The sequence below is a fragment of the Myxocyprinus asiaticus genome, chromosome 42 (assembly GCF_019703515.2).
Source record: "Myxocyprinus asiaticus isolate MX2 ecotype Aquarium Trade chromosome 42, UBuf_Myxa_2, whole genome shotgun sequence".
In the NCBI taxonomy this organism is placed as follows: Eukaryota; Metazoa; Chordata; class Actinopteri; order Cypriniformes; family Catostomidae; genus Myxocyprinus; species Myxocyprinus asiaticus.
Window position 1 is genome coordinate 19,686,565 of NC_059385.1, and position 13,369 is coordinate 19,699,933.

Genomic DNA, 13,369 nt, shown 5'->3' on the forward strand with positions numbered 1-13,369 from the left:
ACTAATGTCTGTGAAGTTCATCCTGGATTAACTGCAGAAGTTCACATAGATGCATTGTCCTTTGTTAGTTGGCTGATGAAGGCTTTTGTTGGCAATTAAATGATAGTCTATGTATTCCATTTCAAGAGTGTAGTCAATCATTAGACAAAGGTGATGCAGGAAGAGATCAGTGAGGTGCATCGCAGTTCAATCGGCAGGTAATTTCGTTGAGGTTCGGTGGGGTCCATTCTAAGTCCAAGGTTCAAGCAGTGGCATATGAAGTATCCAATGTCTTACAGTTGGAGTTGGCATCACTTCATCCACTGAAGTCCGTCATAATAGACTGAAGTGATGTCTGGCTGGCACTGGATGTAGTTTGTCGTCATCACTCAGCGACACGTAGCAGTTGAGTCCGACACCAAGCAGGAACGGAGCTGGATCTGGCCGGCTCTGGTAACCTCGGGATATGAAAACAAAACAGACATGGAAACAAATAGAATAATATTAGCATAGATGCCATTCGATTTTATGCAGAGTTATAGATCCTGATAGACTTGAACTTGGATTAAAAATAGGGCTGGGTATCGATACAGATTTCCTTATTTTATTTAAATCTGAAGCTCTCTGTTAGATTTGATTCCGATTTTGATTTGATTCGATCCGATTAATTTGGGTATATTTAAGTTTTAATGTCCGTTTTGCATACTGTACTTATGAAAGCAATATCAATGTCATGGGGTGAGGTAACCCCACCTCCAGTAATCAAAACAAGCAAGTACAACCTAAACCCCAATTTTTATACCATGACCAATGGAAACATGTAAATGCTTCACATTGCAACCCCCAATGTTCAAGTGAAATCTATGCCCTTGACCACATTAACTATTTTAATGTGATACTAATAAATAATGTGATGTGCAATTGACAAATGTACTGTTAATTCAACATAAAACACACAAAATTGCACTGAAGGGTAAAAGCTGTACTATGAATAACCTAAATCCTAGGGAGTAAGAGAGAGATAAAGAGTCCTGATAAAGAACATGTAGGCCTACAGTAAAGACTTCAGAAAACGGCCACAGTGTTGTGTAATATGGGATACAAGGACGCACTGTTAAAGTAAATGCTAAATTACATCTGGTATAAGGAACACACAAGCAAACTAACACACTGTTGTCTATCCAAACTATCGCTACACAACTGCTCTAATATTATTACAATAGAAACGTTAACTTTATCAACTGCAGATAAAAATAAAAACTAATAACAGATCCTGTATATAAATCAAAACACAAACAGAATTCAAATATTTCTTTATTCCAGTTGGTTTGGTAAATCCTTGCAAACATTAATTTATTCAGTACCTTTCAGTGTAAAGGGAAAGAGAGAGAGAGAGAGAGAGAGAGAGAGGAATGAAAGCTGATGGGTGGTTCTCACAGGGTGGATTCTGCTCAGCACTTCTACTACTCAGCTTCACTTGATGTATCTCCAGCGTGGAGTTGGCAGCAGCTCAGTGATTTCTGACAAAATTACCATCTGTAACAGGCTGGAACTGGATGCTACATACTATCTCTCCCCACACACTCCTCACCTCCACCGGATAAACAGCACCCAGTGGAGAGACAGAGAACGGTCATTCTCTCTTTCCTCCCTGTCTCCTTCTATTTGTCTTTCTTTCATGATTTCACACAGAGCGATTCACTATCCCTTTTTCTGTCCCATACGGTTTTCTCCCTCCCTCACCCAGAATAGCACCAATATTAGATACTTCAAATTAACATACTTTCTCCAATCTCAGTTTAATATACAGAGACAACTTTAAGTCCAATCATGACAACTCTCAGAATGATTTAGCATGGTAATATTGGTATGACATTTTTAGAGAATATTGCTCTTGGCGGACTAGATCTGGTATGCTGCTGCTGCACAGTTAGACAAAATGCAAGACATGCTGCATCGAGCATGTATGACATGCTGCATCGAGCATGTATGACATGCTGCTGCACAAATAGACATTACAAACAATTCCCCAACAAAGCAGGGAAGCTGCTCAAAACACATAACATACAAAAACAACCCCCCAACCAAGCAGATCTATTGCCAAGACTTGTGTACTGCTGCTGCTCCAAAGAGCCATGTGCATCTTAGCTAGGTGTGCCTTGGCCAAATGGTGCAAAGCTTTTGTAAACTACATTTCTATGTGTGCCTGGGCCTGTTTGGCTGAATGGCTTAAATGACTAGTGACTGTACCTGGACTGAGAAAGCCCAGATCTTATTTAACTAGTGATTACAGTAGACAAGCTATGTGTGGATTATTTACTCTAATGACCTAAAATAGCGATGTGTGCTAGCCAGATTTGTTAAAGACGCGCTTCTATGTGTCATGTCCAAAAGCAGACCTTACCGTGCAAGCTAATAGAAGAAAAAGCCCCAGCAAACAAAAGCATTAATAGCATTTACAGAGAAAAAAAGATTTGTAGCACGCTGCAGTGAAACTGGCTTAACTGCAAAACTGAGCAATTTACAGTAAATGTTAGACAAAGAGAGAGATGCAAGTTGATTGGCCACCCAATTACAAATCAAAGGATCAATCAGCTTACACCATGCAAGCCGACTGGCTTAACAAGTCACATGTGAGCGAGGCAATTGGATAACAGATAACAAGCTAAAAGAACCTATCAGTTTGCACCACATAGAGTTGCATGGCTAAACTTTGATCATTAAGCCATTGGTTGTTTGCCAAGTTGATTCCCCCGAAAAATTTAAAAACTGTAGATAAGTGTCATTTTCAAAACTTTGTTACCTGTCTGTCAACCAATGCCAGACAAGCAAAGTCTTTAAGAAACGTGTTTGAAAAAGTGGCGCAGAAATTACACGCTTCCCCATTAATACCATCTGAATAATACATATCCAAACTCACAAAAAAAGGCTACACAGAAACCCAGAAAGTGTCATGATGAAATTCTATACTGCATTAAAAACTGTTAAAAACACCATGTTGGCATTCATCACTGTATGTGCTGTTAGTTTGCTGTGTCATGCAGGTTAGTGGATGCGGTGATGAAAAGTTGTGATACCACAGTTTCACGCTGTTAAACAATAGCCTGTGATAGTGTTCACGACATGACGGTTACCCTAATCCTATAAAATGAATCATCAGTGCTGTTCCAGTTTAAGGCTGTACAGATTCTGATTAGCCCTGTCATACTTGAGCTGTTCATCAAATGAGACTGTAAGGAAATGCTTCATGTTTATCCAACACATACAGTATAAAGCTATCTTCTCTAATGAATGCCATATGCACCCATCCCCCACCCTGTCTGGCGTGATCAATTGCTTTCCCTTTTTTTATTGGATAATGCATCATATTACTATATATGCCACACTGGTGATTATTAGAAAGTGAGTGAGAGTTTGAGGAGAAAGAGCGAGAGATTTCTTCAGCCCGATATCATGAAAGTTACGTGACTGTGACAACATTTTTGCTAAATTATATTAGGTGGTTCATTATACTGTATGTATTGCAGCAGTTCCAAGGTCATATGTCCAGTGAGTGGCGCTAAAAACTATTTGAAAATTTATCCCAAACAAATGAGGTTGTTAATGCTCTTCAGAGTTTTAAATAATAAAAAAAACATACTTCCTACCCAAAACCTAAAACCTAAACCTAACTAGTAGTTTCATAAAGGTTGCAAATGTAAATGTAATGCAAACATTCAAATACAGTATACAAGTCATGCATTATCTATAGTAAAAGTTAAGATGTCATAAGACAGAACTGTGTGAGGAACAGGACGAAAAGTAACTGTTTATGAACTGATAATCTACCGTTTTACTGGTGTTTTACGTGATTTGTGTGAAAGGGAAGAAAAGTAATTGTTGTTGTAGCACACGGAATGTTCATTTAACTAGAAAACTACCGTGATATTTACCACGTAAAAATAATTTTGCAAAAATCTCCCTTTCTGCTGATCTCACAACAGAAATAACATTACAGCAGTAGATTAACGTGTCCACAAGCAGGCACGCACAAACTCACACTCTGAGCTTTGCAACCTCTTTGTGTCAGTGGAATTTTTATCAGGATTTGTGGGGGTGAAATCAATACAAGCTTTTACCGGGTCCTGGGAAAAGTTCAGCAGATTCCATAGTCCTCTGCACTGCTAAAAGTGTCTTGACAGTAAAGAGATGAAAGGCCACACACTGTCAAGAACACAATCCTTCACACACTCATAGTGTGGAGGAAGTGAAAGATCTAAATAAATCAGAGGAGAATTAAACAGCCACTTATTTCAACCAGACAAAAATATAATGCAAACCTTTAACTAATATAATCCACAATGGAATCTCATAATAAGTCAACCTACCACACTAGATAATCGCTTTTAAATTACCCCTCTTCACAGAGTGATTCGTTTGGACACCTCGAGAGGTCAAACTAAATATTATATGCTGTTTATTTTACATGAGCATTACAAAGTCTGTTATCCAGTTACAAAATTTCCTTTTCAAAGCTGCATTGGAACAATATATATTGTAAAAAGTGCTATTCAAGTAAAATGGAGTTCAATTTAACCCTCTGATTTGTGTGATTTTGCTATTTTCTAGCAAAAACATAAAATAAACAAAAATAAATAAATAAATATCTTGAGTTAATCCTAGGTTAAAGTGACCATTTGCACAAAAATGAAATTCTTTCATAATTTACTTAGCCCCATGTTGATACAAACCTATGGGTTTCTTTTTGTTCCATGGATTACAAAGGAGATGTTAGACAGAATATTAGCCTCAGTCACCATTCACTTTCATTGCACCTTTTTCCATTCAATGAAAGTGAATGGTGAGTGAGCCTAATATTCTGCCTACTGTAACATTTCATTTTTTGTTCAATGTAAGAAATAGAGTCATGCAGGTTTGGAACAACATGAGGGTCAATGATGACAGAATTTTCATTTCAGGGTGAACTATCCGTTTAAAGGTTCTACTAAAATACATCAGAATGGGCAACAGGCTAATAGTTTATATTAGAAACCAGTGCAGACCATTTCAACCAGGCTGACAATTATACAACACAAACCTTTAACTAATTTCCTTCACAGTGGAAACTCATAATAAGCTACTGTATACCTCTCCAGATAATCGCTTTTAAATTACCCCTCTTCCCTGAGAGGTTTGTTTCATTTGAACTTCATGGTGGGGAACAAATCAGCTAATCCTAAAATAACAGCACTTACCTAGTCACCGATACAGTGACATTAACAACATATTTTTGGAACTATTGTGTTTACACAAAACTGTAATCATGCACTTTTTGTTGGTGACAGGGACATATATTTTAAAACCTCCTCACTGACAGAATGGAGCAAACAATTATCTGTTCAGCTTTCCCTTTCAACTTGTTACTCAAATGAACACAAAGTAGGCATGAGGGACTGTAGTAATAAAACATTCAGCTTCTGTTCATCTCCTCCAGTCTCATAAATAAATGTGTGATACAAATAAATCTTTTATAGAGTAGGATACACATTCTTTTACTTTCATTAGTCTTGTAGTGACCAAAGCTTCTCTAAAAATAAAGACGAGGTGAAAGTCAATACAATGTTTAAGGATGGACAGAGCATTCAGGGTAAAATTGCTCTACCACAGAGAATGAGATGACGGGAAAATTCTCCCGTCATTTACTCACCCTCATGACATCCCAGATGTGGATGACTTTCTTTCTTCTGCTGAACAAAATTGAAGATTTTTAGAAGAATTTCTCATCTCTTTAGGTCCATACAAGTGAATGGGTTCCAAAATTTTAAAGCTCCAAAATCCAAGTAAGGGCAAAATAAAAATAATCCAGATGACTCTGGTGGTTAAATCCATATATTCTGAAGTGATTTGATAGGTGTGGGTGAGAAACAGATCAATATTTAAGTCCTTTTATAATATAAATTCTCCTCCCTGCTCAGTCAATCTCCACTTTACTTTCACTTTCTCATTCTCCTTCTGTTTTTGGTGATACACATCCTTTATCCATATTGCCACCTAATGGGCAGGGAGGAGAATTTATGATAAAATATGACTTAAATATTGATCTGTTTCTCACCCACACCTATCATTTCGTGTCTGAACACATGGAATTAACCACTGGAGTTTAATGGGTTACTTTTATGCTCCCTTTATGTGGATTTTCAAAATTTTGGCACCCATTCACTTGCATTGTGAGGACCTACAGAGCTGAAATATTCTTCTAAATATCTTAATTTGTGTTTTGCAAAAGAAAGAAAGTCATACATATCTGGGATGGCATGAGGGTGAGTAAATCATCAGATAATTTTCATTTTTGTGCTACTTTAAGTGCTACATTGTTTAGGAGAAAATATGTAATTGTGGTCAACATATGGATATGTGCCAACCACCTCAACCCAAAATTGAGAGAAATGCAAGCTAATAAAACCCTTGAAGTTGAAGTTATACATGCTATATGCATAATTAACACATCAAATATTTAAGGACCTTCACTTGCATATTCAGTGTGATGGTCAAGCCTGTTTCTTAGAGTACATAACAACTTCTTGGCACAGAAATGCCAATCCAGGGTTCAATACCCAACATCTAGTCATAAATCACCCTCCAATGTCAACAAACATGAGCGGTACTTGTTTTGGATGTGCGTGTGGAAAACGTGAATTTGCACTTTGGTTTGGTGGGTTATTGCAGTTTTTAATTTGTCAATCCTAACTCTTTATGACCTAAAAAGTAAATGTTTTGTTTTTAAATGTCAAGTGTATAGTTTTACAGGTTGTAAACTGCCATTTGCAAGCACATCTGAACATAATACACTGTCAAGGTGCTTTGTTATTTAGCATGACGTGCATCCCTTTTTACTATTTGGCGTACTTCTAAAGTAAACAAATAGGGTTTTTTTTTAACGAATCATTGAGTGAACGAATTGTTCTCGTTCGTTTACATTGTTTCGGTTGTGAAAAACAAACCCTGCATCCAAAATTGTGGACACACTTCTCGGTGGGGGAACCAGTGGCTGAGTTCGGAATGGCATACTACCCATACTACTATTGCTACTTCTGCCTTATGTATGATGTAATAACAACCATGGAAAAAAATCTATTCTGGTTTTGTTAAACAAACACAACAACTTTCTTGTTATATCAGCTGCAGTTGAAAAGAGCCAACCCACTTCACCGTCGTTCTTTTAAATCCAGCGTTCTGAATGTGATGTCACCTCAGCTCCCAAGGGATTATGGGATCGTAAAGTGTCCAGTCGGTCTGCTCTTCAGAATCTCTTCAGAAATAGGATGGTCATCTGGGTATTTCTCACTTAATGTTTAACGAATACCGAGGATGTGGATATACTACTCCACTGACATACTATTTTGGCGTACTAAACAGGCTGTATATTCCAACGCAGCATCAGTGTTTTGTAACAAACCAACTGAATCAATGATTCAATGACTCACATTACATATAACTCACATTTGTCGCCACCCACTGGTGTAAATGTGTAACAGAATCTGAACAAATCTCTTTGGTCAACTGCAAACTATTTCACAAATCGATCAAAATGATTAACTAGCAAATCGGTCTGAATCAAAATGGTCCAAAAAGTTTCTAAAAAATCTTATCCAGAAATCACAAATGATGATAAAAGCAGTGGAACATTGTTCACCAAGAGTGTGGGTAGCACCCTACAGATAAAAATACATGTACAGGTATATCAAAAGAAGTGGCATCTGCACACACATGATGCATTTTCTCGGATCTAACATAACTTTTCTTACCACGTTTACTTCATGCTGCAATCACTTTTAAACAACTGCTCCCAATTTAATTTGAAGTGGATGTATTAAGTCAGTTCAACTCAAGTTTACACAGGTCAGGTGCCCTAGTAAGCAACCACCCAGAACAAAATCCCTAAGATATTCACAACACCTTCAGAAAATGCAATAAATTAATTAATTAATAAATAATAATAATAATAATAAATAAATAAATGTTTATGCTCAGTCCACAAACATAAGGCACTTGAGATCTAAATTTTTGAAAAAAATTGAATAAAATCTTTCTTCTGTCTTTTTTCTGCTTTAACTGTACTACTCCAGCTACAAATAGAATTTAGCAGTGTGATACTGTGGACATTGTTGACTTTTGTATGACGAATTGCTTATTTTTCTCATTTTGTAAGTCACTTTGGATAAAAGTGTCTGCTAAATTACTAAATATAGTGTATATATATATATATATATATATATATATATATATATATATATATATATATAAATCTGGTTTGAAAATGTTTTGTTGCATATTTCTTTTACACTGGGGAGTTTGTTCTGAATCCCAACACAAAGTTAGTTCTTTAAAAAATGTTGCACAACATCTTTTGTTGTTATTGTTGACGTCTGTGCAGCGTCAGTAACACTGTTGATATCCTCTATGTAAAACTTTAATGATGTCATGCATGTAAAGCACAAGCTGTGATGTTTTCTCCCTGGGCTAACAGTGTGTGCCTGTTATCATTTTTTCTCAGCAGAGCCGCAGCTAAAAGGCATCGTCACCCGCCTGTACAGCCAGCATGGCTACTACCTGCAGATGCTGCCGGATGGCACCATGGACGGCACAAGGGACGAGAACAGCTGCTTCTGTAAGTGTGTGTTTGCGTGTGACATTCTCACTTGTTATTCACACCTGACAGGCTCAGTGTGACCTCTGGTTGGTAAGTTGTGGGGACATTATGGACCCTCTACACATTTCCAGATTTGGAATGCGGAAGTAAACTATTGATCGTCCAGCCAAATGTGACTTATAAATTAGTCTGCATCTGTTTTTTTCTGAGCTTAAAATACCAAATTTCAGTCACAACTCAATTTTGACCAAATGTGTGGTTACTGAGCTTTGCCTTTGCTAAGCAGTATAGCAAGGTAAACATCACTGCTAGTGTACAGATGGAAATGGGAGACCATAGCAAATACTGTATTAATGTGTGTTAATATTTGCTTTAACAGCAAAAGAAAAAATACACTATTACATTTCCACAACTTTTCAAAATACAGTAGGTGATAAAAAGAGATGGAGATGCAGTGGTAAAAAACTTTTAAATAATGTACAGTAAGAAATAAATATGTTTGCTTGAAATTCTCTGTTAAATTAATTAAGAAATACATTTTCAAACTCTATGAAAAGGGTCCATTGACCTGTGACCGCTAGACAGACATCTAAACTTCTACTGTTCTTCTCATTCATTTTCTCTGTCTTCCAGTCTCCTCACGCACATCTTCTATCTATCTGTTAGTATAATTCATTTGAGAGCCGAGTGTTGGCATATGTCCGTTATGTCAGGCCTTAGATATGGTTAACACTTCAAAGTCCATGATCACTGATGCCAGTCTGAGAATTCACACTCACTAATGTGATTGAAGATCACAGGATTCTTTTCAATGGACACTGCCAATATTGACCGATGTCTGAAATAGATTTTTGCAGGTTGTTGTACATTCTACAAGATAAAGGTTCCAAGTAAAACTGAAAACCATTTTATAGCAGGATGCCATACAAAAATCAACATGTTTCTGTAGCTCAAATGGAAGCGCACAGAGCTAGCAACACCAACGTCAGGGGTTCAGTTCTCAGGGAATGTACATACTGAAAGAATTTATAGCTTGAATGCACTGTCAGTTGCTTTGTATAAAATGGTCTAAAATGGTAAATGCAACCCAGAAACCAATATGCTGATAAGAAGAACCCAAGATGTAACATCAATAACTTTTAACCTCTGAAAGGACCATGTAACCAACTCATGAACCCTAAACAGCAAAAATGGTCCTTTATAATAAGGGTGTTCTTAACTGAACATTGGGGCATTCACACTGCCAATAATTTTGAGCAACAAAGTCATTGAAAGTCATTCATTTTCAATGAGAGTTGCATTTTTGACGCAACACTGTAACCTCCAGGGATTACATTGACTGTCACCTCAAGGTGCTGTGAAGAACCATTGAGGAAGATTTTGGACCTATGCCACATATGTTTGCATTTCTGGAAGCCTTTTTTATGGCAATATCTTTTGTATAAGTTCAACCTGAGGTCTCAGTCCTTGTCTGGTTGGTACAACGATGATAATCATGTACTGTATTTATGTTGAGTCGCCGTAACATGCTGTTCATGAAGCGAAAGAGACAGTGAGACAGAGAAAGACATGCCTACAAGAGCAGACATGTGATGTGTCATGAGTTCAGTTGAACCCCTTGTGCTTTTTGTACCACTATGTGTGTTTTTTGAGTGTGCGTATAACAGATTGAGAAGTATTTTATCAGGATGACAGTTGTCAGAGTAAGCTAGCGTTGCACACTCCTGCCTCGGTCGTCAAGTTCTAGCTTACATGTCACGGATGTCTATTGAAATGACTGTCGCACATATTAAATAACCGTACAACTGCAGTGTCCCTTGAACGTTGTGACGGTGCTCTGACATGAATCCTAAACACTTCATTCCCAATGAACTGAATTTGATGGTGTTGTATTAGATTTCATGAATGTGATTTAAATCGTTATGATATTGTCTGACAACAATTAAATACTGTCATATATCTGTCAAACTCTGGCAGGACATCTCACTCAAGACTAATTTTTGCATTATTTAGCCAGTGTTCCTCAGTCTTCATTGAAAATTAAAGGGATATTTTTCATGTACTGTAGTTTCAAACCCGTTTGACTATCTTTCTTCCGTGTAACACTTTCTTCCGTAGTTATCTAACAGAATATCCAAGCTGCTCTGTCCTTGGTCAACAATCACTTTCATTGTACAAAAGTGACAACGAAAGTGAATGGCGACCAGGGACATTCTGCTAAATATTTATTTTTGTGTTACAAAGAAAGAAAGTAATACAGGTTTGGAATGACATGGGGGTGACGGGTGAGTAAATGATGACAGAATTTTCTGTCCCTTTGTGGTAATATCCTCATTCTTCCATCCCTCTTCCTCAATCTTTCTCTTTGTCTTTTATTTTCCATATATCTCTCAGAAGCATTTACTGTGATGTGGTTCTTTGAATGATCCATATCAAACATAATCCATCTTTCCATCAAGGACAACAGAGAGAGGACAGATAGTCTCTCTTGGATAGACCCCATCCTCCCTTCTGCCATTATCTTTGTCATCTCTGAAGTTTTTCTTCCTTTCACTGCGTCACTCTTCTTTTCATCTCTGTTATCCCATTTCATCCTATGTCGCATTGTCCCCATTCTTGTCCCAGGGGTTAAATTGGAACCATTCTGAAACTTCTGCCAGACTTAGTCCTGAATTAGTTACACCCCTTTTTATCAAAATTCCATTCAACAAAGATACATTTGTGCAGTTGAGAGTATTGTACTTAGACATGGAGAAAGACATAAGCAGCGCATAAATTTTTTCAAAGTTGTCAAAAGCAGTAGTAGCAAAACAGCGTTCTCAAATGACAAACTAACCGACAACTGCTAATGAAGCAGCAGGTACAGTTCTAGGGGCAGTGGATATTTAGTGCTTAGCCCAGACCTCTGATGATAAGTATTGCGCCATCCTTAGATTAAATATTGGAATATAATGCACTTTATAATACAAGTTTAAAGGTTTCATCTGGCTCATTCATTACATTTTTGAAAATTTCTGGAATTGAATGTAAAAGGTAAAAGTTTAGTTACTTGTCTGTCACTCACTCGATGTTGTGTCAATGTAGTGACACTAGGGGTGCGATCTTGAGAGCCTCAATCACTTTTGCTTAAAACAGAAAAGGCCAATGAGAATTGGCGAGTGGAATTTGCATGCCACTCTCCGCCCCCGGACATACGGGTATAAAAGGAGATGGCGTGCACCACTTATTCAGATTTTTGCTTCTGAGCCGAATGCCTGCTTGTGTTCGTCCTCTCACCTTTTGCTTACGCTGCTGGATTTTACGGCGCATATCAGTGGTCACCCTCGCACAGTCGAGTGTTGTGCTTCTCCTGGGCGCTTCGGCAGCTGAGTCAGCGGGTGCTAAAAGAGTATATTCAAAAGAGTATATTTCCTTCTAAAAGAGCTCGTGCAAACGCTTGCCGTCTTTTTAAAGATGTCCTTCCGCATTTGCGCTACCGGATGTGGCTGTTAGCTCTCCACTCCGGACAGCCATGAAATCTGTCTCCAGTGCTTGGGGCGCCAGCACGCCGAGGCAGCGTTTGTGGAAGGGTTATGTTATCATTGCGAGAACATGCCCATAAAAACGTTGCGGTCGGGGCTCACTTCCTTCTTCATGAAGCAAGGAGCCACCGCGGCTGCTCCCCAACCCGCAACCAGCCGTGCTTGCCCAGGCCGAAACCGAGGCGATTAAGCACATCTTGCCACAGCGTGACTCGGCTGCCTTCAGGCCTCCGAAGTTCCACGCCCTGTCTGCTTCTTGCCAGAGCCGTTCCCCTGCGGTGCCAGCCCCGGCTCCCGTACCATCGGAGCCCGTATGCCAGCCTCAGAGAAGAACATCCTCCCGTGGGAAGTCAGCTCCACCTGCCCGTCAGCTGGCCCCCAAGAACCCCGGACAGGCTTCGAGGCAGCCCTGGCACGGGCATCCCGGGGATGAGGCGACTATCTCTGACCAGTCTGGCCCGGGTGAACTCTCCAGCTTCACCATCACCCCTGGGCCAGCACATGGTATTATATCGCCCACATGGTCTGTAAAACAGCAGTTTCCTCATTCCCTGGATCAGCGCACTCGTGACGGCCAGGCGCTGGAAGTCTTTCCGGTCAATCAGGCGAATGCAAGTATCTCCCGTTCTCCGTCGAGATACAGCCGGCAAACAGGTAAGTGTGCTGGTATCTGGGGTCGCTCGCCCGCCCCAGTCACCGGCCACCATTGCAGGCTTGCGGAGCATCACGTCCCCACTGGGCTGTCTTCCAGGTGTGGCGCCTGCTCTGCCTTGCCGCAAACCACCCTGCCCGGGCATGGTAAGTCCAGTCGTCCCCTAGGTGCTGCTGGTGCGGAATCTGGAGGCCTGGTTAGCACTCTCCAGCCCCTCGCTGTGGCTCATCAGGACGATTTGCCTCGGCTACGCGATCCAGTTCACCAGACGCCCACCCAGGTTCAATGGCATCCTCTCCACTATGGTGCGGGGCAAGGGTGTCTCCATCCTCCAGGCGGAGGTTGCCACCCTTCTTGCGAAGGGAGCAATAGAGCCCGTCCCCGTAGCTGAGTTGCGCAAGGACTTTTACAGCCCTTATTTTATCGTGCCCAAGAGAGGGGGAGGGTTGCAGCCAATCTTGGATCTGCATGCTTTGAACAAAGCCTTACATAGGCTTCAGTTCAAGATGTTAACGCTGAAGCGCATCCTGGTGTCAGTACGACATCAGGATTGGTTTGCGGCCATCGACCTGAAGGACGCGTACTTTC

General features: G+C 39.7%; 1 protein-coding gene across 1 annotated transcript in view; it reads left to right on the plus strand.

Moving 5' to 3' along the window:
• The window catches only part of fgf11b (fibroblast growth factor 11b), a 50,852-nt gene that overhangs the window by 15,281 nt on the left and 22,202 nt on the right, over window positions 1–13,369 (plus strand). The window contains exon 2 of the mRNA XM_051684384.1: window positions 8,516–8,626. Within this exon, the coding sequence (XP_051540344.1) occupies window positions 8,516–8,626 (111 nt within the window). The remainder of the gene's footprint in view (window positions 1–8,515; window positions 8,627–13,369) is intronic.